Source organism: Zonotrichia leucophrys, chromosome 4A (assembly GCF_028769735.1).
Source record: "Zonotrichia leucophrys gambelii isolate GWCS_2022_RI chromosome 4A, RI_Zleu_2.0, whole genome shotgun sequence".
NCBI lineage: Eukaryota > Metazoa > Chordata > Aves > Passeriformes > Passerellidae > Zonotrichia > Zonotrichia leucophrys.
In genome coordinates, this window is record NC_088174.1 from 2665759 (window position 1) to 2690895 (window position 25137).

The 25137-nt window shown below is 40.6% G+C and overlaps 1 protein-coding gene across 1 annotated transcript in view; it reads right to left on the minus strand.

The window, feature by feature from the left end:
* Positions 1–778: 778 nt before the first annotated feature.
* ATRX (ATRX chromatin remodeler) overlaps positions 779–25137 on the minus strand; it is a 71369-nt gene continuing 47010 nt past the window's right edge. Inside the window, exons 20-35 of the mRNA XM_064713061.1 lie at positions 21382–21519; positions 20590–20765; positions 19364–19481; positions 18691–18821; positions 18311–18399; positions 17980–18149; positions 17024–17162; positions 16321–16424; positions 14771–14879; positions 13642–13819; positions 11692–11886; positions 7395–7544; positions 5598–5720; positions 4977–5072; positions 4372–4500; positions 779–3637 (exon numbers count right to left, since the gene is read on the minus strand). Coding sequence (XP_064569131.1) covers positions 3359–3637; positions 4372–4500; positions 4977–5072; positions 5598–5720; positions 7395–7544; positions 11692–11886; positions 13642–13819; positions 14771–14879; positions 16321–16424; positions 17024–17162; positions 17980–18149; positions 18311–18399; positions 18691–18821; positions 19364–19481; positions 20590–20765; positions 21382–21519 — 2324 coding nt within the window. The 3' untranslated portion in view covers positions 779–3358. The remainder of the gene's footprint in view (positions 3638–4371; positions 4501–4976; positions 5073–5597; positions 5721–7394; positions 7545–11691; positions 11887–13641; positions 13820–14770; positions 14880–16320; positions 16425–17023; positions 17163–17979; positions 18150–18310; positions 18400–18690; positions 18822–19363; positions 19482–20589; positions 20766–21381; positions 21520–25137) is intronic.

The following is a 25137-nucleotide window of genomic DNA, read 5'->3' on the forward strand; positions in this document are numbered from 1 at the left end:
TTTACTGTGTGGAAAGTGGTTCTGCTTTTAAGATAAAGGCAAAAGCTGCTCAGGCTGGGCACAGCTGACACAGCAACGGGGCTGGTCAGTGTTGGGACACCTCAGCCCAACATTCTGGACATGGGACTCGTCCCAGGACACTTCCCAGCCCAGCACAGCCAGCCACATCCAGCCTGAGCTGCCCACTGCCTCCCATCAGTCCCAGGGATAATTAAAAACACGCTGCCCACAGGGCCCTTGGAGCACAACTCCAATATTTCCACCTCAGACACCATTCCCACCTCCCTCAGCTTTACCAAGACCCCTGGGCAGCCCTGCAGTGCCAGGGAACGAGCAGAGGGCACCTTTAAACACAATTTTTTGTGCTTATTATGCAAAAAATTATTAATTGTTACACTTTGCATAGGAAAGGGGGTGTTGTGCCCAACAGGGGGGATTTAATAACTGAGGAATGGAGAAGTACAACTACCAGGTTAAAATACAGCAGCACCTTCTTCTGATTTGACTAAGCAGAACTTCACCTCACGTTTAACCATCTCACTGCTGGACATCTCATTTCATTTTTAACAGACAGATTGGCAGAAGCTGCTATTAAGAGTAATTTGAAAATCTGGACCACAGCTATTTTCCCTAAATGAAATCAATGTCTATATCCACTAAAGTCATTGTAGAAAACAGTAAGAGCTTCAACTCACAGCACAGTTCTCCAAAGAACATTCCCAGGCTGAATCCCAGTGGAGTTAACACTGGACTGTGAATGTAGCACAAGGCACGTTGATGTATTTTGGTCACTTTATTAAATGAGATATTAAATAGTTTAAGTTTCACTACTAAAACAGCACTTTGAATGGTGAAAACACATAGTATATTGTCATACTTGAATGCTTCTTCTTTTTTAAAAACACATTTCCAGTCCTTATATATATTACAAAACAGCCTTATAGGAAGAGGGGACACCTTTTCTATAGTACTTAAGATATTTAATACAGAACTGAAAAGCCATCTAATAGAAACAAAGGCAAGTCTTCACAGCTGTATGATTTCAGCAGCCAAAGCTGGTTGATGGACTGAAACATTACTATACAACTGGGACAAAACATATACAATATCACGATACTAAGCAAAAACGCTTTACATCCAAAGGAATAAACAGGTTACAAAAATGTGGATAATTTAGCAGGCAAAACTGTATTACAAGCAACATTTTTATTTGTCATCTTAAGCCATTTTTATCTAGTTAAAACATCTAAAACAAATATAAAAATGAGCCTTTTATTATCTTACTGATGTATGTTCTGTCTTTAAGTACTGGTTAAAGCCTGATGTTATACTCAAAGCACGTTGTTATGCAGCTAAAATGTCGAGTGAGAAACGTAAGCAAAGTGGTCCAGGTTTTACTTCAATGCTTAGCTTGTATTCCTTCTTGTGCATTAGTCTTCTGTTATCCATAGGTTTGTCCAGGATGAAATAAAATGTGCCTTTCAATGTTGCCTAAAACTTCCACATTTAAGTCTTTGAGTTACTGTAAAACTCCACTTAACATTCCCAGGTTTGGTAGAAAGTACTTCTCTTATTCACAACACGTAGGAATATCGGTGACAGTTACCCAGAGTACATTTGCCTTCAAATGTTTGTCTCAACATCTCACTTTTGTCTCTTCTAGTGCCAGCATGTCTCTCTTTGCTCCCTCCCCCAGATCAGAGTTAGCTGTAGAGCTGGCAGAGCACTAGAACACACTGAGGGTCCTTTGTGGTATCTCGTCATCAAAGAGTCCAAGACAGAAAGTTGTCACTGGGCTTGCAGCAGCCCAACCAACCTCTGTCCACATCACAAACCAAGTGTGAGTCACACACCAAAACACCGTGGAACATCTGCAGAACTTGGCCATTCAGGGCAAGAACTCAAACTCTTGCAAGAAACTTCCCAGAAACCAAAATTGTTTTAGTTCACACCAGCATCAGAAGAGTCCAGCACAATGTGGAGCCACTGCCTCCATCTGTCTCCAGAGCCCTGTGTTGTCCACACACCACCATCTCCATGTTCCTGCCACTTACTTGTGCCCCTAGATGATCAATGGGGTTTTTTGGGGGGGTAAGAATCACCCAAAGTCTATGCAAAGGAAAGTCCTATTTGTATTTAATAAGAACCTGACAACCCAACAAGTGTGGGCAAAGAGAGTGATAATGGTATAGAATAAACCTGAAATTTATCTCTGGCCTACATTAAAAAAAACCCCAAACTAGAACAGAAACAAAAGCAAAATCAAGCTCTTTGTGTCCTAACCCATGTTTTCACACAGCTGAAGGGATGGGGAGCAGTGCATAACCCCATCTCTGTCAGTCAGGTCATTTCACACTTCTGGCAGCTCCAGAAGCTGCTACAGCCCTTTCTCTGTATGGATCTCCAACGGGCAGGGGCTGTGCCACGTTAAAGGGGGTTCTGTGACAGGGGGTTCTCTGAGAGGCCACCTGACCCTGGCCACCACCACCAATTCACCCCAAAGACAGGAATGGAGCTGTGTTGGCCCGTCCCCCATTGCCGGCAATGGAGGAGACAGTAGCACCAGCAGGAAGGAGTTACAGAAATGTGCTTTGTGCTGGACTCCACAGCAGGATCAGCCTGTGAAGGAAAAGCATCTCCACTCCCAGACCATCAGCTGTTATTCCATCACATGGAACTGAAAATAAGAAATGGCAGCAGACTGGGGAAGGCCCAGTCCTGTTTAAGGCTGGATGCACAGTTCCCTGTGTCTCAGAGCAGTAGTAGTTACAAATATTGCACTCAGTTCTGTTTCAGGGAGCGTTTTCAGCTCCTGTTCCATTCAGCACAGATGACCCGTGAAGGAAACTAAACTATTTCTGTTACAACGTTCCCACTAATAGAAAGAAATGGGCAAGCAGAAAAGTATTCCATAATTTGAGGAATCAACTCTAATCAAGAACTCAGCTGTTTTCAATTCACATATGTCAGACTGAACTTACAGACCTGCAATCCTTCCTAAGCTTCCCAAAGCTTTGCAGCCACGAAAAGCAAACGTAGGAGTTTAGACAGGAAACCTGTGGAGATGCTACTGTAAGGGGAGGACTTGTTTTCACTGAAAACAACTTGTTATCTCCTGTACTCAACATATGTAAGAAGATTCTAGGCAACATCACTGACAACAGGGAAAACATCGTGACCTATTTAAACAGAGCTGAAACACTAATATGGAACATGGTATTTAAGGGGAGCAACCAAACTATTCTTTTTAATTCTTTTTTTTTTTTTTTACAGTTGAGTTCTGTTAGGCCATTGATTCCTAAAAAAATAAAAAGTTCTTTCTCTGATTTTAACAATCCTTTAGGCTTTTAGTGCAAAATCACATTGATTTCCCTTGGGAAGGCCCTGGATTTTTGCCTCTCATTGGGGGTGGTGCTCGTTGTAGGGGTGGGGGCTGCATCCCACCAGACACTGACTGATACATTCCTCTCACATCTATGGCTGGGTAGCTGGAAGGATTCATGATTAGATTTGGAGGCTTTGGCATCATGAGGTGGCTCATGGCTGCTTGCTGGTAGGACATCTGCTGCTGCTGCTGCTGGTTGTACTGGTGCTGGAGGCGCCGGTTCATCAGGATCCTCTGGACACAGCCGATCAACTGCGGAGGGAAAGCAGAGCAGCCTGAGTGCACCACCCGTCCCCCTGCTCCCAGGATCAGGTTCAGGGCTCAAATCAATTTGTTAGGGACAGCATGGCTGGGGGAAAAAGCCCCATTGTTATCACCATCCCTAATGTGATGGCATTCGGCAGCCCATTACTGCAGAAACCATTTAGTAACAGCATTCAGGGCTCAGTTCTCCTGAAGACTTGGCTATTGTGTTGCAGGCAGCATTTAGGTGAGTTGCCATGGCAACGTGTACTCTACTGTGAAATTATTCCCAGGTATAAGTTACATCATCAGCTCTCAGGTACCATTCATCTTCCCTTTGAAAGTCCCGCCTGTGCACTGTCAGTGTTTGTTTGCTTGAGAGAAAAACTCTTCCCTCTGACATCATCTGGGCAACTTTCAGATTCTGCAAAGTAATTCTAAGCTAAAACAACATTACCAACTCTCTCTAAGATGTTTCCTAAGTGGCTGGCTGAGCTCTGGGAATCAGATTTCTCTTTATGCCTCATGACCTCGCAGCAAAGCCCTTCAGCTCCAAAACCTGGCGAGTGGCTTTTTCATGAACCTCTCCCTCACTGAGGCCAAGCAATGAACTCCAGCACGCTGCTGACCACTCTGTGAGGGATATTTATGTGCCTAAACACACACTCGTAGCTCAGGAATGAACACACACAAGATCCCCATTCAAGCTCTGGCAGTAGGTAAATAAATGTAGGATGTTTTACCATCTGCTGTTTCCCGAGCACGTCGTTGTAAATGGCTTCCCGGCGCTTCACGTCCAGCTCCTGGCTCGCCTGCCTGTTCAGGGCCAGGGCCTGCACCTGGCTCTCCGTCAGGGTCAAGTTTTCTTTCCACTGCAAAGCAAAAAAACCTTCTTGGCACTGGTGGTTTGAACAAAAACCTGACAGTAACTGAGGTTCTGGGTCATGTTCGCAGTTGCACCAAGAGTTAAAGCAGCCCAGCTTCCAGTGAGTGCAGAACTGCTTCACCACAACCACAACCAGCAGTTATTAGTGCTCCTAACTGGCAATCAGCAGTCCACAAAATACAATAACTATTTGCCTGTAATTGCTGTTCTGATTTCTAGAAAAACCAGCATTTTCAGAGCATGGCAAATACTTATGGATCTAAAGTGCCACTCCTGTAAGGCTCTGTGCCAGCTGCACACCAAGGGTTACTGCTGGGATAAAGGTCACTCCCAACTGGAAATGATGCTCATTAATAATGCACTTCATTAGCTGGATGACCATTTGCAGTAGCAATAGCTTTGTTTGATAATGTTTAATGTTCTCCACTCCTGATCTAAGCCAGGGCTATGCACTGCACTCACTATGGCTGAAATGATGTCTTCAAGGGGCTGGATCCTTGCTGCAGCCACACTGTTGGTTGCTTCCACTACCTTCTCTCTTCCTTGATTAATGAGGTCCTGAGAAAACACCACAACATCAGTTATAAAGCACAGAAACAACAAACATTTATTCCCCAGCATTCTTAATCTTCCTCGTGTACATACCTAGACTTCAATTACCTCTCTGCTCTCAATTTGCACAAGTCAATGACTCTAAGCTGCCACCTATTTGAATTTTAGCACAGAGCAGTTGAACAACAAGTATAAACCTTACAATTTGTAAAAACCTATTTTTGTACCCACAGGTTTTCAGACCAGCATGAGAATGGTAAAAACTCAGGTAAATTTTCTACCATACAGACTTGAAGATGTTACAGGTTCAAAAGTGATAATTAAAGTCTGCAAAGAAGGCAGGTGATGCTCCAGAATCCTGACAATCTGCCCAGGTATAGCTTTATATATATGCAAGTTAAACTTCAGTAAAGCTACATGCAAACCCCTCACCCCCAAACATCCAAAAATATAAAAATATTTTGGGCTGACATTATCCACAATTTGTGAGAGAAAACCCCTGCAGCAACACAGGCATGCTGTGCTCCTTACCTCCAGCTGTTGGTTACTCATTGCAGACAGAGCACCCAGGTTGTAAGGAATATAAGTCTGAGAGCTGAAATTTGTGGGCATTGTGGTGGTCCCTGTGGGCATGTTGAAACGCATGGTCATGCCCTGGAAAACACAGAGGGCACTGGTCACTGAGAATTCTGCAAAAACCACACTGAGAATTCTGATAAAACCACATTGATAATTCTGCAATAACCACACTGATAATTCTGCACTGGTCACTGATAATTCTGCAATAACCACACTGATAACTGTGCAATGATCACAATGATAATTCTGCAGTAACCACACTGAGAATTCTGCAAAAACCACATTGAGAATTCTGCAATGACCACACTGATAATCCTGCAATAACCACACTAATAAGTCTGCAATAACCACACTGATAATTCTGCAGTGGTGATTGATAATTCTGCAGTAACCACACTGATAACTGTGCAATGATCACAATGATAATTCTGCAATAACCACACTGATAATTCTGCACTGGTCACTGATAATTCTGCAATAACCACACTGATAATTCTGCAATAACCACACTGATAATTCTGATAAAATCACACTGATAATTCTGCAATAACCACATTGATAATTCTGCAATAACCACACTGATAATTCTGCACTGGTCACTGATAATTCTGCAATAACCACACTGATAATTCTGCAATGATCACAATGATAATTCTGCAATAACCCCACAGCCAGAGCAGCCCTAGGGACAGCCACAGGCCCTGAACACTGAGCATGGAGGTTCCCAAAGCTCAGCTCAGAACCCCATTTCAGTCACAGAGGAACCCAAGCCCCGGTCTTCAATAATCTCTGGGTTTAGCTTGTCAATATTTGATACATAAATGACCACTGCATATTAGCACAGCTTAAATTGGTGAAGATAATTTTTTATATTGAAAACCCACTACTTAATGTAGAGTTTGACCAGCCTGAAATGAAATTCTGAAAAAGTAAAATGCACAATTTGCTCAGGAATGTAAAGCTCATTGCCCATTTGGATTTCTCACAGGGCAACTTCAGATTTTACTCTTTATCTCCCTATTTCTTTTCCCTCCCCAAACCTTTTCATCAGTGGTCAGTGGCAATTTATACATCCACTTTTTCTACTTTTAGTTGAAGGCTTTTCACTGAAATTCAAAAGGTAATTTGGGGTAACACCAACAAATCTGATTGAGAATTTCAACCTTGGTGGCATTTCAATAACCTCCCTTATGACCCTGCCAAGGGTAAAGGCACAGCTTTGGTTTTAGGAACACAAAGAGCTTTGGTGCACCCCACACACCCAATTAGTGAGGATAAATCACCACCAACTGTATCTGATAAAACACAGGGCAACAAAACGGGAACAGGGTTCCACCTTACTGTAATTTCAGATTTCTGCTGTATTATCAAGCACTGGTTTATATGTTAATGTGTGCATTAGCTCAGAGGGTAACACTGTCACACAGCCCCTGACAGGGACACCCTCACATGGGAAAAGAGGGATTTACACAGGATACCAGTTGAGTTTTATCATAAATTAGAAAAAAAATGCAGGTGTGAAAGGAATTTGTAATTAAAGTAGCAAAGCAAACACACAGAAAGAACCAGCACTGGAGGAGCAAAAAAGACACAGAATCTCCATTCCTCCTATGTCAATATTTAATTTACATATTTATTTCCTGGTCTATAACAATATTTAATTATCCAAAAACAAACTGAAAAGGTTATTGGGACTCTAAACCTGGAAAGGTTATTTTCATGTACATAAACAAGATTAAACAGCTTTACCTTCTTTTCTGCTTCATATTCTGCCCAGGCTGCCTTCCTCTCTTCTTCAGTGAGTTCCTCCTCCTCCTTGTGGTCCAGGAGTGAATCATGCTCGTGGTACCCCACGATGTACTCCTTGTTGATCTGCAGCAGCTCTGCCAGGATGGTGTCCTGCTCACACAGGGAATGGAGGAGGAGTCACTCAGCAGCTCTGCCCGTGCCCCTCCTGCTCCCTCCCCATTCCACACACAGCTCTCAGCACTGCACAGCACAAGAAAACTGGAACATCATTTACAAGTACAATTTTCCTCAGAGGGAGAGCAATGGATTAACAATCTGTTGCAGAGATGATAGTGCAGCCACTTAATGAACCACAGGAATGCACTCAGACTCCACCACAATAAATGCACCTAAAAAGAATGGAATGTTCTCAGTGGCTTTTCCTTTGCTATGGCTGGACAACAGACAGGACCCATCAATACACCTGCATTTATTACACAGACACATCTGCATTTATTACACTGACACACCTGCATTTATTACACAGACACATCTGCATTTATCACACAGACACATCTGCATTTATTACACAGACACATCTGCATTTATCACGCAGAAACAGCAGCTCTACAGCTTTCCAACACTGAGCACCACTTTGGGTCCAACAGCTCCTGTTTTAGTCAAACCTTTTTGTCACAGGCAAGGTGATGCTGCAGAAGATGAAGATGAAGATCCCTACAGGACTGTGAAGAACAGCTCCTTTCCTGAGGTCATTCTTGAACAGGGTTTTTTACATGATTGTTGTGCCTGATGAGCTTCATGAATTAAGGAAGCTCCAACACCTCAGCATTCAGGCTATAATTGCTAATATGAGACCATCCCTGAACCATTCCTGAGAGGAATCACAGCCCAGGAGGAACCTGAGCCCCTCCAGGTCCTGCCCTCACTGTGCCAGGTTTGCACAAGCAGGAATTAGTTCAATCTCACAATTAAAAAAAAATACTAAATCCACCTTACACATAAAAAAAAATCAGAAATATTATATTATATTATATTATATTATATTATATTATATTATATTATATTATATTATATTATATTATATTATATTATATTTCTACTATATTTCTATTATATTTCTACTATATTTCTACTATATTTCTTTACATTTGTTTAGCTTGTTGATAGAATAATGATTCTCAATTGGTTTGTAAGCTGTAGGATGAAATCCTGGTGATGAATGAAAATATGAAGAGAGACTGAAATAAGTGGTTTGAATTTTAATGAAAATATTAAGAGAGACTAAAAAAGGAGTTTGAATTTTATAAGAAGACATTTGTCTTTTTAAAATCTTGATGGAAAATAAATGCTACTGAGAGATCACTGTATTAGAAAGGAAATCCTCCATGAAGGAATGCAGGTTATGTTGTAATTCACAGGTTTTTCTCAACCAGCTGAATATTTAATACTAAAGCTAAAAATAAAAATAAAAAAAATTAAATAGGAAGCAAATTCTTCTAATCCTGAGATCAAAATTCACAAAGCTGTCCCTGAGTATGGAAGCACAGTAAAGCACATGTCTCTGTCCTGAGGTAGTATAAAATGCTGATATCCATATCCACTGAACCTGAACTCATTTTAATCTGCTTTCCCAATCTGCATTCCATTTCACATCAATAAAAAAGTGACTTAAAGTCCAATTCCCTGAATGGGGAATGAGCCCAGGGCAGGGGGGCAAGAGCAGGGCCAGTTCTGAGGGACCCCCAGTGCCCCAACACTGCCTTTGTCCAGCTCATGGACTGTTCTGAACTATTCTGGAAATTATATTTCTATATAATTACAGAAATATATCTTTATTTCTATATTTCACTACAGCAAAGGTGACCAAGTGATCATTCAGCCTTGAGAAACCTTTTTTGGACTGAAATTCCACAGCAGCCCTTTCCAGCTGGGCAGGGAGAGGGGATGAATGAAATCAAACCATGGAAATTAAGAGTAAATAACTGATGTGAATCACATTGGTATTATAAATATTCTGCTACCCCCAAGTATCCAGAAGCTGTTTCTGAGGGCTGAGCACCACAGGCATTTCTTCCCTGACAATCTCCACACCCCAAGGTCCTGTTAGAGCACAGAGGGCAGAAAACTGCTGCTCCAATTAAAACTGGCCATGGAATCTGAATAATCTTCAGGAAAACAACAGACTGCACATTTGCACACATTTTTACAGAAAATAAAAGCATTCCACACCTTCTCCCCCCTTAACAGCACTTTCCAAGAAAACTGCTCTTGGACTCAAAGCTGGATGTTGTAAAGCCAAAATTCTCAAGGATTTAGTTTAAAACCAAGCAGGATTTGTTTCTTCACTTGCTGATTTTTAAAACAACATGAATTCTACCATCGCATTTACAACACAAAAATTAAATATTTGTGTTTTTCTTCCATCCAGGAAGTGAAAAAGGAGTCAGAAGCACCCCAACACTCAGCTCTGAATGATTCCCCCTCAGCCCACAGGAATCCTGGCTCAGGGATTCCTGCACACCCTTCCTGAGAACAAAACCAATTTCCCCACAGGGTTTTCCACATTTATGCTCAGATGGTTGGAGAAAAGATGGAACACATTTCCCCTGATTCCTGTCCACAATTCCCTCCAGAAAGGGGCAGTTCTAAAAGTTGCATTTTCAAACCTCCTTGTCCCCATGTTCTGAGGACTCTGCTTTCCCCTTGCACTCTAAAACAATGTAAAAGCACAAAAAATGGTATTTTTACCCAGCCCTCATCTTACAGCATCTTAAAGAGAATTCTTATCCCTAAATGCTGTGTAATTAATTGATGTTACAATAAAATGTGTTCCTATCAACCCAATTTTTAATCAACCTAAGAAAAATGCTGTGTGTTGTTAAATTAATTGTTAAGGAGATTAATAACCCAGCTGAATGATGCAGCTCTGCTAAAATCACACTGAAATAAGGAACAGTAACTGAGTTCATGGCTGAGGAACCTTGCACAGATGAATTTACTTGATTATTTACAGCCTTTTCAGCCATCAAACAACAAGGAATTAGAAATTTGCACATTGCATGTACTGAGATGCACACATTCAAAAGGACAAAATACCATCTGCTAAAACCATGAGACAACACAAAAATAAGTCCAGTCCCCAGATTTGCTCTATTTACAGGCAGGAAATGGTCAAAAGCTCATATTCAACTTGACTTGCACAAACCTTACGCTGATGATGGCATTAATATAAACTTAATACATAAATCTGAGTGATGGAGCAAGTTTTGAGTTTATAAACACATTCACTACTTGATTTCTTTTGTAATAAAAAACTAGAAACCTTCAAAATATAATTGTTGCATTGGATTGATCAATGTTTCAAGTTAACAGATTCAGGTGACTCATAAGTTTTTGGGTTATTTTTACATTTTTTAAAATAAGAAGCAGCATCAATGAATGGTGCTGCATTGGCTCTGTGGAGGTACAAATGCACAAAGCATTAATTAAGAATGCAAAAAAAGATAAATACTATTAATTATATAATATAATGCCCAGACACTGCACAGTGACCAAACCACAGAATTTTAACCAGTTCATGAACCAGAGGCCACTCCCTGATGTGCTCCAAATGCCAAGAAGCACAGAATTCCACAACAGCCAAAGGATGAATGAGTCTTTAGTAGCCCAGAGACTATAAATGAAATATATACCCACAGCCTAATCTTAAATATAGAGTGACTTGGAGAAAAAGAATAAAATCATGGAGAATAAAATAAAGTTTATTCTTACCTAAGTGCAACTCTTATCTCTACTAAAGTTAAACAGGGAACTAAAACCCAAAATGTGCTGGCAAAGGGAAACATGGATAAAGATAACTCTTACCTCCAGTGCCACCTCTCACAAACTGAGCTTCTGCTGGGGCTCACCAGCACCCACTCAGATGCTAATTTGAATTTTCCACAATTTCATGCAGTAAAACTTCTATTCATTCAAAATGGGGGAAAATGTGTCTTTGTTCTGACTTAAAAGTTGGGTCTTTTAATGAGCATCTTCCTCTCACACTGTCAATGACACTGAGGGGAAACTCCTCACCCAGCAAAGTTGGGTCTTTTAATGATTATCTTTCTTTCAGAGTGTCCATTACATTGAGAGGAAACTCCTCACCCAGCTCATTAAGGGTTTTTTTTATTAATTATGGGTTTTATTGTGTTTCCTGCACTCCAAGCAGCCACCACAAACCTGCAGGACATTTCAACACACCCAGCATTTGTTTTGTTTTCACAGCACAGAACTCCTGCTGGTGGCCACCACTCACTTTTGGTAGCATGGGGGTGTCCCTCTTCTTCTTCTTCTCCGAGTTGGGGTCATCCAGCAGGTCTGGCTCAAAGGTGTAGAGCTCGGTGAGCTCGTTCATGGTGAAGTGTCTCTCCACCTGCTGCTGGTCCACCACCCTGAAGGACAGCGACTGCTTGGTCACCTGCCGGTCGTAGATCTTGTCCTCCATGGTTCCCTGGACACAAACACCCACTGTCACCCCCAGCAACGCTCACAGGTGTGAAAAAACCCCAAACAACCACCCAGCAGCTCTCCCTGCCTTGTTTCTGTGCTTCTGCCGCTTTCAAGCTCTTTGTTTGCTGGGCAATAAATGGAAAAAAAAGCTTTTTTGTGCATGGGACAGATGTCATCTAGCTGGTGACTAGAGGAAGAAAATTGGTCTTTTAGTGGTGTTTTTAAGAGATCCAGTTTTGCTTCATTACGCCAAAGTAGGATTTTGACCCAAAAATGGCAATTTTCACAGCATGTACCTTATTTTGCCTGTGAAAAGGAAAACAGATCCCATATCACTGTGGTGGAGGGGAGAGGGCAAGGGAGGCAGTCAAGTCTAATTCACCACAGCTGTGTACAAAAAAAAAAAATCAGATCTTTGATGAAAAAAGGAAAATCACTTATTTTTTGAAAAAAAAAGATGACTGAGAAGGACGAGAACAGCACAGCCTGTTCTGAACAGCATAATTTAAAAAGGATATCAACAGTTCGAAAGTGCACAGAGAAAACTACAAAAATAAACTGAAGCCTGAAGAAAAACCCCATTTGTGACAGTAACATGTCCCAGGCAAGGATCTGCTTCAGCTGGGATGGAAAGAGTGACTGGATCAAGGGCTGAGTGCTCCTGGGAAAGGGCTCCAGGCTCCTCTGTCACACCTGGGGAAGCAGAGGCTGAAGAGGCCCTTCCCAACAGGAACAATGGCCCCACCTAAAGCACAGATCAGTGTCCAGCTGAGTCATTTTATATATTTATAATTATATATTTTATGTATTTATATATTTTATAAATTTATATATTTTTATGTATTTTTTATATCACCCATCTTTAACATCTGCAGGATGTGCTATGAGTTTTCAAGTAAGACTGGATGCATTTTTATAAAAATTCACTTGTATCCATGTGGTTTCAGTGCAGCTGGACCATCAGGGTGTGCAGAAGGAGCTGCCCTGGGCAGGGCTATTCCCTAACACCACCCCCATCCTCTGCAGGCACTGCTCCAGTCAGTTTTTAGTGGTGTGCAAATTAAAAAGGCTGAGACTCCTGTTCTGAGGCTGGTCTGGACACGTGAATCACTGCTGGAATTCCAGAATTTGGGTTAATGAAGTGTCAGACAAGGGAGACCTCAGAGTATTGAATGTAGGGAGCTCCTGATGCAGGGAATTATTGCCATTTGACTCTGTGATTTAGGATGCTGAACAATTGCTTTATTAAAATTCTATTACATTATACTATATTAAAGAGATACTAAAGGAATGCTACTGAAAAACCCATGAGTGTCTCTGCCTGACACCACAGCTTGGACCTGATAGGCCAATTAACATAAACAACCATCACTAGAACTGAATTAAGAACTTTCTCCAGGTAAATAATTTCCCTAACACATTCCACATGTGCAAAACAACAAGAGAATAGAGATAAGAACTGTTTTCTCTTTCTCTGAGGTTCCTCACTGTGATTCTCAGGAAATATCCTGAGGAAGCTGTGCCTGCTGCTCTCTTTGGGGAGAGCTGTGGCTACATCACAGGGAATAATGTCATTTATTTTACCACTCCTTCCTTCCTGAGCTGCTTCAGTGGCCAAACCCTGCTGCAGATCAGAGCTGGAATGTGCCTGGATCAGCTGGGTCACTACAGAGCCCAACACAGCCCAAACAGGCACAGTGCCCACAGCCCCAGCTCCCAAATTTCACTGCAGGATCCAAGTGCAGCAGAAAAGTACCTGAGCCAAAAACCTGTAGACAAAGACAGGCTTGTTCTGCCCGAAGCGATACACCCTGAAGATGCTCTGGATGTCATAGGAGGGGTTCCAGGAGGCATCAAAGATGATGACTCTGTTGGCAGCCACCAGGTTTATTCCCAGGGACCCTGCTTTGGTGGATATGATAAACAAGCGGCCTCTGGAACAGAGAAAAGTGGCAAAATTTTCATATTTTGGAAAATAACTGTAGTTCATAAACTGAAATAACTCTAAAGCTTCATTAAAATAATGTATTAAGCATGAAACAGATGCAGATTTTACAAGAGCAACACTTTTAGCAGAACATACACTCCCAACAATACCCATCAAGGCCTTTTGCAAATGAGCTATTAAGAAAAACTGGTGGGGAAGAAAAAACTGCATTTTCAAGCTCTAATGAAATTAGTTATATCAAATTAAACCCTAATTTTAAACAGGCAGATTCCATGCCATAGAAACTCTTTCCTGGCCTGCAGACTTTCAGGGTAGCTCTCCAATGACACTGTCTCTTTGACATATCTGGGTTTTTTGAGATTCAGAAAAATCTCACTCTGGTTCACCTTGGAACCAGCTCCTGACAGACACCTGACAGAATAAACTATTTAAAAGTATTAACACTGGATTAGTTCACTTCTTAATTTAACTTTTTCTCCCTGCACATTATAAATGACTGCACAATAATTACATACTTTATTTTTTAAACACATCTAGGAAGGTGAAGCTCCTTAACTTCATTCAAATACAAGTCTGTACCTCTCCATCTAAATCAGACTTGGAAGTCCCATTTTGGAGGGCTGGGAGCCAATTCTGGAGGCAGCTGAAAGAATTAATTTGCTCCTGAGTGGCCCAGGGACTGCACAGCCTTCCTAGGTCCTTGTACCCTTTAATGCTTGCAATAAAAACACTGTCTCTGATTTAAATTGGTTACAATCTAAAAACTGTACAATTGGACAATGAAAATAGCAAGGAAAACATGAAGTCAGTGACACATTCCTGCAGGTTTTCTGGGTGAGCTCTGATCACCATTAAGCTGATAAAAGTAATAATAACTAGGGAACAAAAGAAAGAAAAAGGGGAAAACAAAGCACATCTATCTCAGGAGAGATCTCACCTCACATTAGTTTCATCATTGAACTCCTCAGCCCATTTCTTTCTGGACTGAGCTGTGGTGGAGCCATCCAAACGATAATAATCAATATTTCTGAACCATTTTCCTTCACCTGCAAATGCAACAGCCAAGTTATGAAAATGCTGATGGTATAAATAACCAGACTGGTAACCAACTGGAATTTAAAGAGAGAAATTTATAATTAAAAATAGTTCTGAGGTTAAATTTAATTATTTGAAAATATCTGATTTTTTTTTTTGGTGGGGGGGAAGTCCTCTTGTTTTTCACACTTTCTGTATTTATAAATTTGCAGAGCTATGCCTTAACTTGGAGCCAAAGTTAATTTTAGAAGTCCCAAAGATGCTGTTACATCTCATCTTTAGGTGCTGTAATTGCACTTTTCCAATGGATCCAGGCAGGTTCACATTTCAGCACCAGTGTCAGCCTCCTACACAACCAGCACTGAGAAGTCAATGCTCCAAAGGAGATTTCTAAGGTCAAACTCATTTTGGAATTGAAATCCAGCAAAATCTTTGGGTTTAATTGCCCTGTGAGTTACAGCAGCTTCTTGTCAGACTGGGGGAAAAAAATAACTGCAGCTGATGGAGGATTTTCTTCTCTCAGTAATTTTCTATTTTCTCTGGCCATCAAGGTATTTGTACAAAATTGATATCCCTGAGCCACCAATCATAAATAAAAGAATGGTTTTGGGAGCAGCACTGCTCAATTAAATCCATTGAGAGAGGCAGATTGGTCAGTTCTGTCAGGAAAGCTGAACTTTGCCATGATTTAATTTTGCTGGCCAGAGCTACCACACATGGAAAGCCCCAACCTCTTTAAAACTTCAGAATAAAGGCACAGCTCCTCACAAAGACACCCTGTAATGTGTGAGGTGACAAAATTCAGAATAGGAAGCAACAGGCAGGAACAATAAATCAGTGAGAGACACATCCTGGGGATCTGCAGTCACCATCACTGAGCCACTTTTCCCTTATCTCAAGTGCAAATTCATGCAAGAGCTGGTGACAGACTGGGAAGGAAAGGCAGACTTGAAGGAATTCTTCAATCCACATGTCCTGGGAATGAAACTCTGGGCAAGGAGGAACAGCACCCTCAAGAGCCCTGGGAACATCTCAGTGAGGCATTTCATGCCATTTGAGCATCACTAGGGTAATAATTAATTCAATATTTGCTCCCTATGAAATCCATAAGCCTAAATTCACATTTTCCACACTGCTTGAAAGCAGCCTCATTTCCCTTCACTCTCTCTCTGCCAGGAGGAAGGATCAGGATTTGCCACACACCAGAATTTAACATCATTTTTTGTGCAGAATTTAACAAAATGCCTTCTCTCAGATGTGAACATTAAATCTGCTTAGCCTGGATGACAGAGAGTGAAATCAGAGAGTTCCCAATGGGAGCCCAACAGCCCTGGCAGCCCAGAGCATGCAACATCCTCATGGAAACACTGATTATTTCAAACACCCCATGGGCACTGCACAGAGGCTTGGGAAAGGGCTCTGAGCACTGCAGCTGCTGGAGGAGACACTCACCTTTATAGATGGGAGGCTGATCTCTGTCAGATTTCTCCCTGTTAGCCAGCTCCAGGAAATCTTCTATCAAATCCAGAGATATCAGGGACTGGCTGAACACTAGGCTGAAAAAAGAAACAGGGAAACACAGAATTCATCTCTGGAGTTGTTTTAATTATTGCACTGCTTCAGTTTTGTTCCCTCCTCCCTCTGATATGAACTTTGAGACAAACAGAGCAAGATTTCAGTGGGGCACGTGCAGGTGAGGGAAGATCCCTGACAAAAATGAGTGTACCATGCTTGGCTGCTTCAGAAACAGCAGAATGAAGAGTGGATGGATGGAGAACACTGTCAGACTAATATATATATATATTATTATATATATATACCATATATATTATATTATTGTATATTACTATATAAAATAGTATTATATTATTGTATATTACTATATAAAATATATTTATCTTTTTATATATTTTATATATATTATATATAATATATAATATTATGTATTACTATATATATCACATATATATTCATCGATATTATTTATATTTATATACGTTTTAATATATATTTACATAATTTTATATATTTTAAATATATGTATGTATATATGATACATACATACATATATTTTAAAATATATAATATATTTGATATATTATAAAATATATATATTCTGATCTTCATCATGCCAAGCTTTTATTTATCTCTTCACATCCGATTTGCAAAGAGCTTACACTTTTCTCCCAGAATCTCCGACATCCGAGAATTCAGGCTGCACATCAAGTTTACATCAAAATCTTTGTACCAGTCTGGAGCTGGGCTACCAGGATTGGAAGAGGATGTAGCTTTGCCTATTAAAAAAAATACAAAGAAAAAGAAATAAACACGAGAACATGGTCTTCATTTAAATGCTCTGAGTTGTTCCCTCATTATCAGACTTAACTGGCATGAAAAGAGTTAAAGAGACAAAGAAAAAACAGCATTTGCACTAGAAGCCATTACAAGAGTTAAATATTTAAGGGATGCAGAGACAGAAGCTCAGTCTGCCTACAGTGTAATTCCTTTAACACATTTAATCTCTGGGTGTCAATGTTTTACATACAACACCCTCCACCCCTTACACATTTACAAGATGTTGTCACTGGGATGGAGGCAAAAAAAAATTCTCACCTGAACTCTCCCAAAATTTTAAATTACTTAGGGAAAGAGATTAGACCCACATGAAATAACATAAAATTATCTCTGTGATACCAGATACAAGACAAAAGCTATATTATTACAGTAAAACCCCCCAAAATTAAGTGTGCAGCTGTAAAAAGTTTGAATAACAACTTTAAAGAGGTCTTGTGTTCCTGCTTCACTGGATCTGCTTGCTCAGCATTCAATTCAAATTCCAGATGCAACAAATTATGACAGATATATTTCCTAATCTTTACATTAATCTTCCAGGTTATATAATTTTGTACTTCTAAATTTAAAATTTTCACTGTGCAGCTTCCCTGCCTCAAACCCCCTGAGTTCTAAGCTGATGGCCCTTTGTTTTTCCAGGATAAATGCATAATTAGAAGTAGCAGGAACTGTAACTGTGAATTAAGGAATCAGCCCTCTCAAATTGCCTTTTGCAAAACGGAGCTGCCTCACATTTTCAGCACTCTGTGTTATCCTCACCTTCATCTGACTTTGTTGATGCTGGGTTGTTTGTAAGATCTTCTACATTTCCTTCCCCACCTCCACGAGATCTTGAATTCCAGACTTTAATGACTTCAACATCATTATCACTGCCACTTCCACTCGAGCTACACTCCTTTGTCACCTTTTTCCCCTTGGATTTTTTTTTCCTAAAAAGCAACAGTAAACACCTCAGGATTTTTTTTAATCCCACTAAAAGAAAACACATTCTAACACACACATAAAATACAAAATGAACATTCATTTTATAGAAATCACTTCAGTTCTATAAGGGAAAGAACACCAATAAACTAAATAAAAGTTCAATTACTTTGTATAATCATCAGAACTTAAGCTCATGGAAGTTTCATCTGAATCTGAGGCTATGAAGTCATCCATGCTGTCTTCATCAAAATAGCCCTCAAAAGAGAAAAAACAGAAATTATTAACAATGTTCACCCAGAAGCTTTTATTAAACCTTTAGCCATCTGCTCACTCTTCATTTAAACAATGGTAAATTCTACAAAGGCCTGGCCTTGCAAATGCTTTAAGAATGACACCATACCCAGCAAGAAAAATATGACAAAACCAGCAGCAAAATGACCCCACAGCAACAAAGATTTCCATTAATTTGACGAAACTTTACCTAGAGTTTGGCACAGCTTGTTTGGAAAGTTCTCAAGTGAGAGTATTTTGATATATCTAATTTACCTTATTTTCTTTGCTAATATAGTCCAGCTGCAAACACCAAGGGTGAGTCCAGATTCTGCTCAACATCTGGAAATCCTGGAATAGTTTAGCTCCAGCTTTGCCTCTTCCACCTTCATTGCCACCACCTACACCTGACAATAAAGTTCAGGTTTTAGAGCGAGCCCTGAAGTGAGTTTGCCACACTCTGCTGCCCTTTGGAGAGCCCAGCAGAGCACATCTGAGTGTTCTTTCCAGCTGCACATCATACTGCAACATCTCTTGTAAAAGGGCTCAAATTACTCACTCACAGCCACTTTTTCTCCCAGTTAAAGTTGTCAAAATTAGATTTTCTCCTTTTTCTTGATAATGAGAAACATGATTATATTTTTTACATAAAAGCACATTGCTCCCCAGTACAGGAATGTACACAAATCCTCTTAAAAAGACAGACTTGTCTATTTAGGTTTTGTAAAAGAAGTCAAAGGTGGAAAACACTAAATAACATTTGCATTTAGGTCTCAATGAATCTAATCTGAGCTGCCTTTAATGACCTGTAACGCTGCAGTATTCCACTACAAAAAAACCTTATTTTTTTTTGTTGTCCAAGCACTTTAGTGCACAGAACAAAGCTCACAAAGTTGATTTTCACCTAGCAACTGTGCTAGGTGAAATTATTAAATGATGATGCACATACCTGTCAGATGATCCAGGTAATACTGGTAGAGCTTGCACTGGATGGGGGTCATCCTCACCTCCAGCACGTACTCGTACTTGGGGGGCAGGAACTTGGTTAAGGCTGTGTAATCCTTCCTCTGCAAGGTCACAGACACTGCTTCAGTCACAGGAACATGGCAATGACTCCTGAGAGCTTTCAGCAGCACTGGGGGCATCCCAAAGGACACAGCACTGTGGGATCAGGGGTGCTGATCCCGCTGCTTTCAGCCCCACAGGGGGAAAATCAGCCCAGAAATACAATTTATTAAAGGCCTGCAGGAGGAACCCACCTGCCCCACTCAGGAGCTTCTCAGGCCAAAGTCTGTGACCTGCTAAGCCCATGCCCAGTTCCAAGTCCCTGCAAAGTTCACTGCAACTCCAGGAGCTGCTCTGGGAACTACTTTGGGGTTTTTTTTTAAGAATACTAAAACCAGATTTTACTGCTATTTGGGTTTTTTTTGACTCTGACACTACTCTGTCTCTCCACTCTCTATGGACAGCATCTGCTCTGCACAGGGCTGGAGAAAATCCATGTGGGCTCCACCCAAAGCTTGTTTTACCTAAGGTCTATAAAGTAACAAGTTCTTCACCTTTCTGAACGTGAATAATTCTCATTCTCTCTTGTTTTCCATTGTTCTGATTCTTGCAGATCAGAAAAAAATACATGTTCAGAAATAACTGACAAAACTGACAAACTATTCCTGAATAATTTTTCTTCTATCTTGTTTTCAGTTGTTCTGATTCTTGCAGATCAGAAAAATTCATGTTCAGAAATAGCTGATAAATTAGTCAGACAAATTAGGACTAGCAACTTTCTGTGCAGACTTTACAGCAGTTCTTAAATGTGCATATGGAATTTAAATGGAATACTTCAAAGCAACTAATGTCCTATTCTACCAAAATATGTTCTTGTCTCCCAGCAGGAAATGAAATAGCTGTATCCTCTAATATTTGTATTTTAGAATACATTGACATTTGGAGAAAAATTATGAGTTTTTTTTAGTCATAAATAATGCAGAGATCTAACAATCCTGCAAAATACTGTGAACTATTTTTTCCTGCAAAATAGTGAAAATATTTAAGTTAAAAGATTTACGGAGCTCTCAAATCAGAAGTTTACAGGACTTGGGTGATTTCGGAGTGAGACAAAAGAACTCCTCTCGTTCCCTGGAGGGCAATGATGAGTTAGGGACAGCGTGTTCTCACCTGAACACAGCCAGCCAACATCTCATAGAGGATGTGAGCACGTTTCTTCATCACCCTGACATCCACGGGGGTGGAGTCTGCGCACTGCCCGTTCTGGATGGGATTGATGAACCGGTTCCGGAACTCCTTAATGGAGCCCAGCAGGTTCTCCTTGATGAAGTTAACCATGCAGTGATCTAGGAGAAACAGGCACACTTGAGTGGCTCCAAATGGAAAACACAGCGTTGGGATTCATGCAAACAGAAAAGAAATGTGCCACAGCTAAATACAGATCTCAGTCAATCTTAGAAACTTAGCAGGCAGCTGTACTGCTTCAAATCCTTTTCTTCCAATCAAACTAAATATATCTGTCACAGACATATTTTATGAAAAATCCTTTCCTCAGGATTTTTTCTCTTGAGAGGCCTCAGAAATTAAATGCAAACAATGATTATCTGCTGCTGTGGAATGCAAGAGGTGCATCTGGGATTGGTCTCATGTGGTTGTTTCTAATTAATGGCCAATCACAGTCAGCTGGCTCGGACTCTCTGGTCAGTCACAAGATTTTATTATCATTCTTTTCCTTTCCTTGTTAGCCTTCTGATGAAATCCTTTCTTCTATTATTTTAGTATGGTTTTAATATATCATTCTAATATAATATATATAATAAAATAATAAATCAGCCTTCTCAAACATGGAGTCAAGATTCTCATCTCTTCCCTCATCCTGAGACCCCTGCAAACACCACCACATACATCTTCTATGGCTGACAGGCCACAGTGCACTGAAGGAAATAAAAGACAACTACTCACATTCTATAAGATTATTCTGCAGTGGTGTTCCTGTCAGAATTATTCTTCTCCTAGATTTAATAGAATTCATTGCCTTGGAGACAGCAGATGCTTCATTTTTCAGTATGTGTCCTTCATCACACACCACGAAATCAGGACCTGGAAAGAAACAATATTAAATCTCTCCACAATATTTCACTGCTACAAAGAACCTGACAGTCCAAAGTATCCAAAATTTGCTCTACACCAATGTTACTTTGGGGTTTTTTAAACTTTTTTTGTGTGTTTTATGGTGAGATTTTTTAGCACTGATTGGCACAAGCATTCAGAGGAGCCACTCTGGTAAAATCAAGGCTGTTGCTTGTAAAGTCTTCATGGCAAGGATTAAACTCAGCTTTGCAGCATATTCCTGATAAAATGGTCTATTCCTGCTGCTGGGTATGCATGGCTGCACCTCCATCCATCCTGTCAAAACTCAGTGAAACTTCCTTCTCTCCAGCTTTAGGCTGCCATCTACTGACACTTGGGCAATCCCAAAACACCCAAAATCAGGTCACCTGAAATTTTTCATTAAGGCAAGAATAACACCAGGGGGACAGAGTGCAATCAGAAGTCTTGGATAATATAAAACACAACCAGATTTGATCTGAATTACAGACAAGTGAATTGCCACCTTGCAGCTGAAAGTCACCTCAGGAATGTCCTCAGCTTTCTTCCAGGAGATAAAATATCAGTCTGGTTTAAGTGAGCTGCACAAGGAATGTCAAAACCACAACACATCCCCACAGCATGCAAAGCAACTCTAATAATAAGATAAATAATACCCAACTTGGCAGAACAGACTTACTCTTAATTGTTTTCAGACTTAGCACAATTTCTGGAATTTCTTTCCTTGAAATGAAGTAAAAGATATTCTAGGATCCAAGTAGTAACTCAGAGTAAATGTTTTACCAGCTCTAAGCCTGACCTCAGTTCCAGCACTCTCAGCTCATGACAATTTGCTGCACCTTGGAGAAAAGCCACCAGTTGGGTTCAACAATTCAGTACTAAAAAGGCCAATATTTGAGGAGCAATGTAGGATTTGTCAGCAAGGACAGTTTAATCTTTTATAATTTACTGAGAATGTTTTGTCTCAGACTAAATTCAAACTGCCTTCTAAAGAATAAAATTAATTCTAGGGCAGTGATCAACAGCAGAGAATTGATTACACCTCTGACCACACACACCAGTGCCAGTCACCTTAATCATGCCATTTTAAGGGGATTTAAAAGTGTTTTGAATCTTACATGTGAAGAGAAAGGAATCAAGAAGATATTTCTTTCCAAGCAAAAAACCCAAACAAAACAAACCCCAAACTTTTAAAACAAGTCTAGAAGACAATTATGAAAATCCACATATGAATTCCAAATGCACTCAGGCTTGTCCAAGCCAATGTATTTCTGAATTTCCCACCTGCCACAGAAACATTTCCCCATTTTATTTCATGACTTTTGTACCTTCCCAGTTTTGACAGAATGAAAACCACTGAGTGACTACACACAAAGCCTTCCTTTAATTGTAAGTAACCATCTCTAGCAGGGACAGATCCTTTCTCTAGTCCTCACTTCATTAAAAACTGTGATTCATTCACATGAAGGTAAAGAAATTAAATTAAAAAACCACCTCAAAACCTGCTGTTTAGAGTAAGTGAATGACAGTAAAATATGAAAAAGCCCAAACTCAGTACAATTATTCATGGTTTGTTTGGCAGCAGTGCAGCACTGATATCTTGAACTAACATCTTGGCTACAGTTCAGCAGCAGAGATTTCCATCCATTTGTGGGGTTTTTCCCTTGTTCTTCCAAAACACAAACGCAAATCATTATGGACAGAACATTCCTCAAAATGTGATAAAGGAATGTAAAGCTTACAGGGACCTCAGGGGATCATTTAGATCATTTTCTCCATCTGAGATTAGGGGCATGAGAAAGGGGCAGAGCTGACAGAAGTGGGAAACTCCACAGCCCCTCTCCTGCTAAAACACTGGGCAGTAACACCTAATTTATTTATTCACCCAATTTGCTACAAATCTGAGTGAATTCTGCCCTTTGCTTTCTCCTGATCATGTCAAAACCAACTGATAACACTCCTTTCATTAACCAGATCTTAAATAGTGGAAAATTTTAGGGTTTTTTTTTTTTTCTAGGCTTAAAATCCCTACTCATGCAATCCTTCCTCAAAGTCTTCATCTTCTCACCCTTCTTACTGTACCTGCACAGGTTAATATATTGAAATACATAAAAGATTGATATATATATAGATATACACAGTTCTCCTGTTCCTCTGAAGAACTTTATACAGCTGCCAATTAAAGAGAAGTCTCCAAGTTAAACAGTATCAGAATTTTTGTTAGTAGCAACAAGTTTAAAAAAAAATGAAGTGATTTTAGTTCTTCAAGCAGAGCACAGCAGTGACCAATGACCAACAGCCCTTCAGCAGTGGCACAAGGCAGCCTGGAAACCCTGTGTGTGTTTAAAATCCTGCCATTCTTCCACACAGCTGAGCTGGTTAATTAATGAAATCACTTCTCCACCCATAAACTTTGGCTAAACCTTCCCCCACTGCTCCCCTCGACAGTGCAACACAACCTTCTCCCACACAGTGTCCTACCCAGCAGTATTCACCAGACACATCTCATTAAATTAGCACTGAAATCCCAAATTTGCAGGTTTTTGAATGGGAAATGCTCCCAGAGGCCAAGGTTTCCCTATTTCCAATCCCAGCAGGAGCCAGCACATGGTTTTCTCCTTCAATGTCCATGCTGACCCACCAGGAGAGCAAGAAACAAAGGAGAATCTTGCAATGCACACTCAGCCAATCCAAACGACTCCAAAAATTAATGGGTAACAACACACTGACACTTCTGTCCTGCAATTAAAACAGAGAAAGGGATGAGGCAACATGAAATGCCCTCAAGTTGTGCCAGGAGAGGTTCAGGCTGGATATTAGGAAAATTTCTTCCCTGTAAGAGTGGTTAAGCACAGAAGGAACTGCCCAAGGAGGTGGTGGAGTCAAAAATGAGTAGACATGGAAGATGAGGGCACAGTTTAGTGGGCATGGTGACCCTGTGTCACAGAGAAAAAATGAGGGCCTTTGTCGGGGGTTGCAGCCATTTGTCAGTGAGGGGAGACTCAGACACTCAATATGAGTGATAAGCAAATTCCGTTTATTGAAGAGAGCATCAAACACTTATACAGCAAATAATAAGCTTATGAATATTCTGTAAGCCAAGCAATCTATTGGTTAAACTATACCATGAACTCTTCCTCATTCCTTAGGGGTTACATCTCTCTTTTCTCATGCCTCTTTCACTGTTTGTTATCACACCACAGCTAGGCCCAAGGACACTGCTATCTGTGCAGGTGCAGGACTTGGAATTAGCCCCAGTTTTGTACTTTTCCAGTCCTTAGCAGCTAAATTCCCAACAACCCTGCACTCCACCCTGGAGGTCTCTGCCAGCCTTGAAGTTTCCATGATTCTACAAAAATTATTAGGGAGTTATTTCAAGGTTGGCTTTCCCCATGGTCTGATTGCACTCTCTCAACCAGTCCTAGAAGAGAACAGAGCAGGAGGCTCCGTGTTCATCTGGAATTATCCAGAATCTCTGAGGGTGAATGTGCTGCAGCTTCCAAACTCAATTAAAGTGCACAAGGCACGAGCTGAGCGCAGACACTGCCCTGGACAGGGCCTGAGGAGCCCTGGAGGGAGAACACGAACACAGAGGGTGTAAAAGCCATG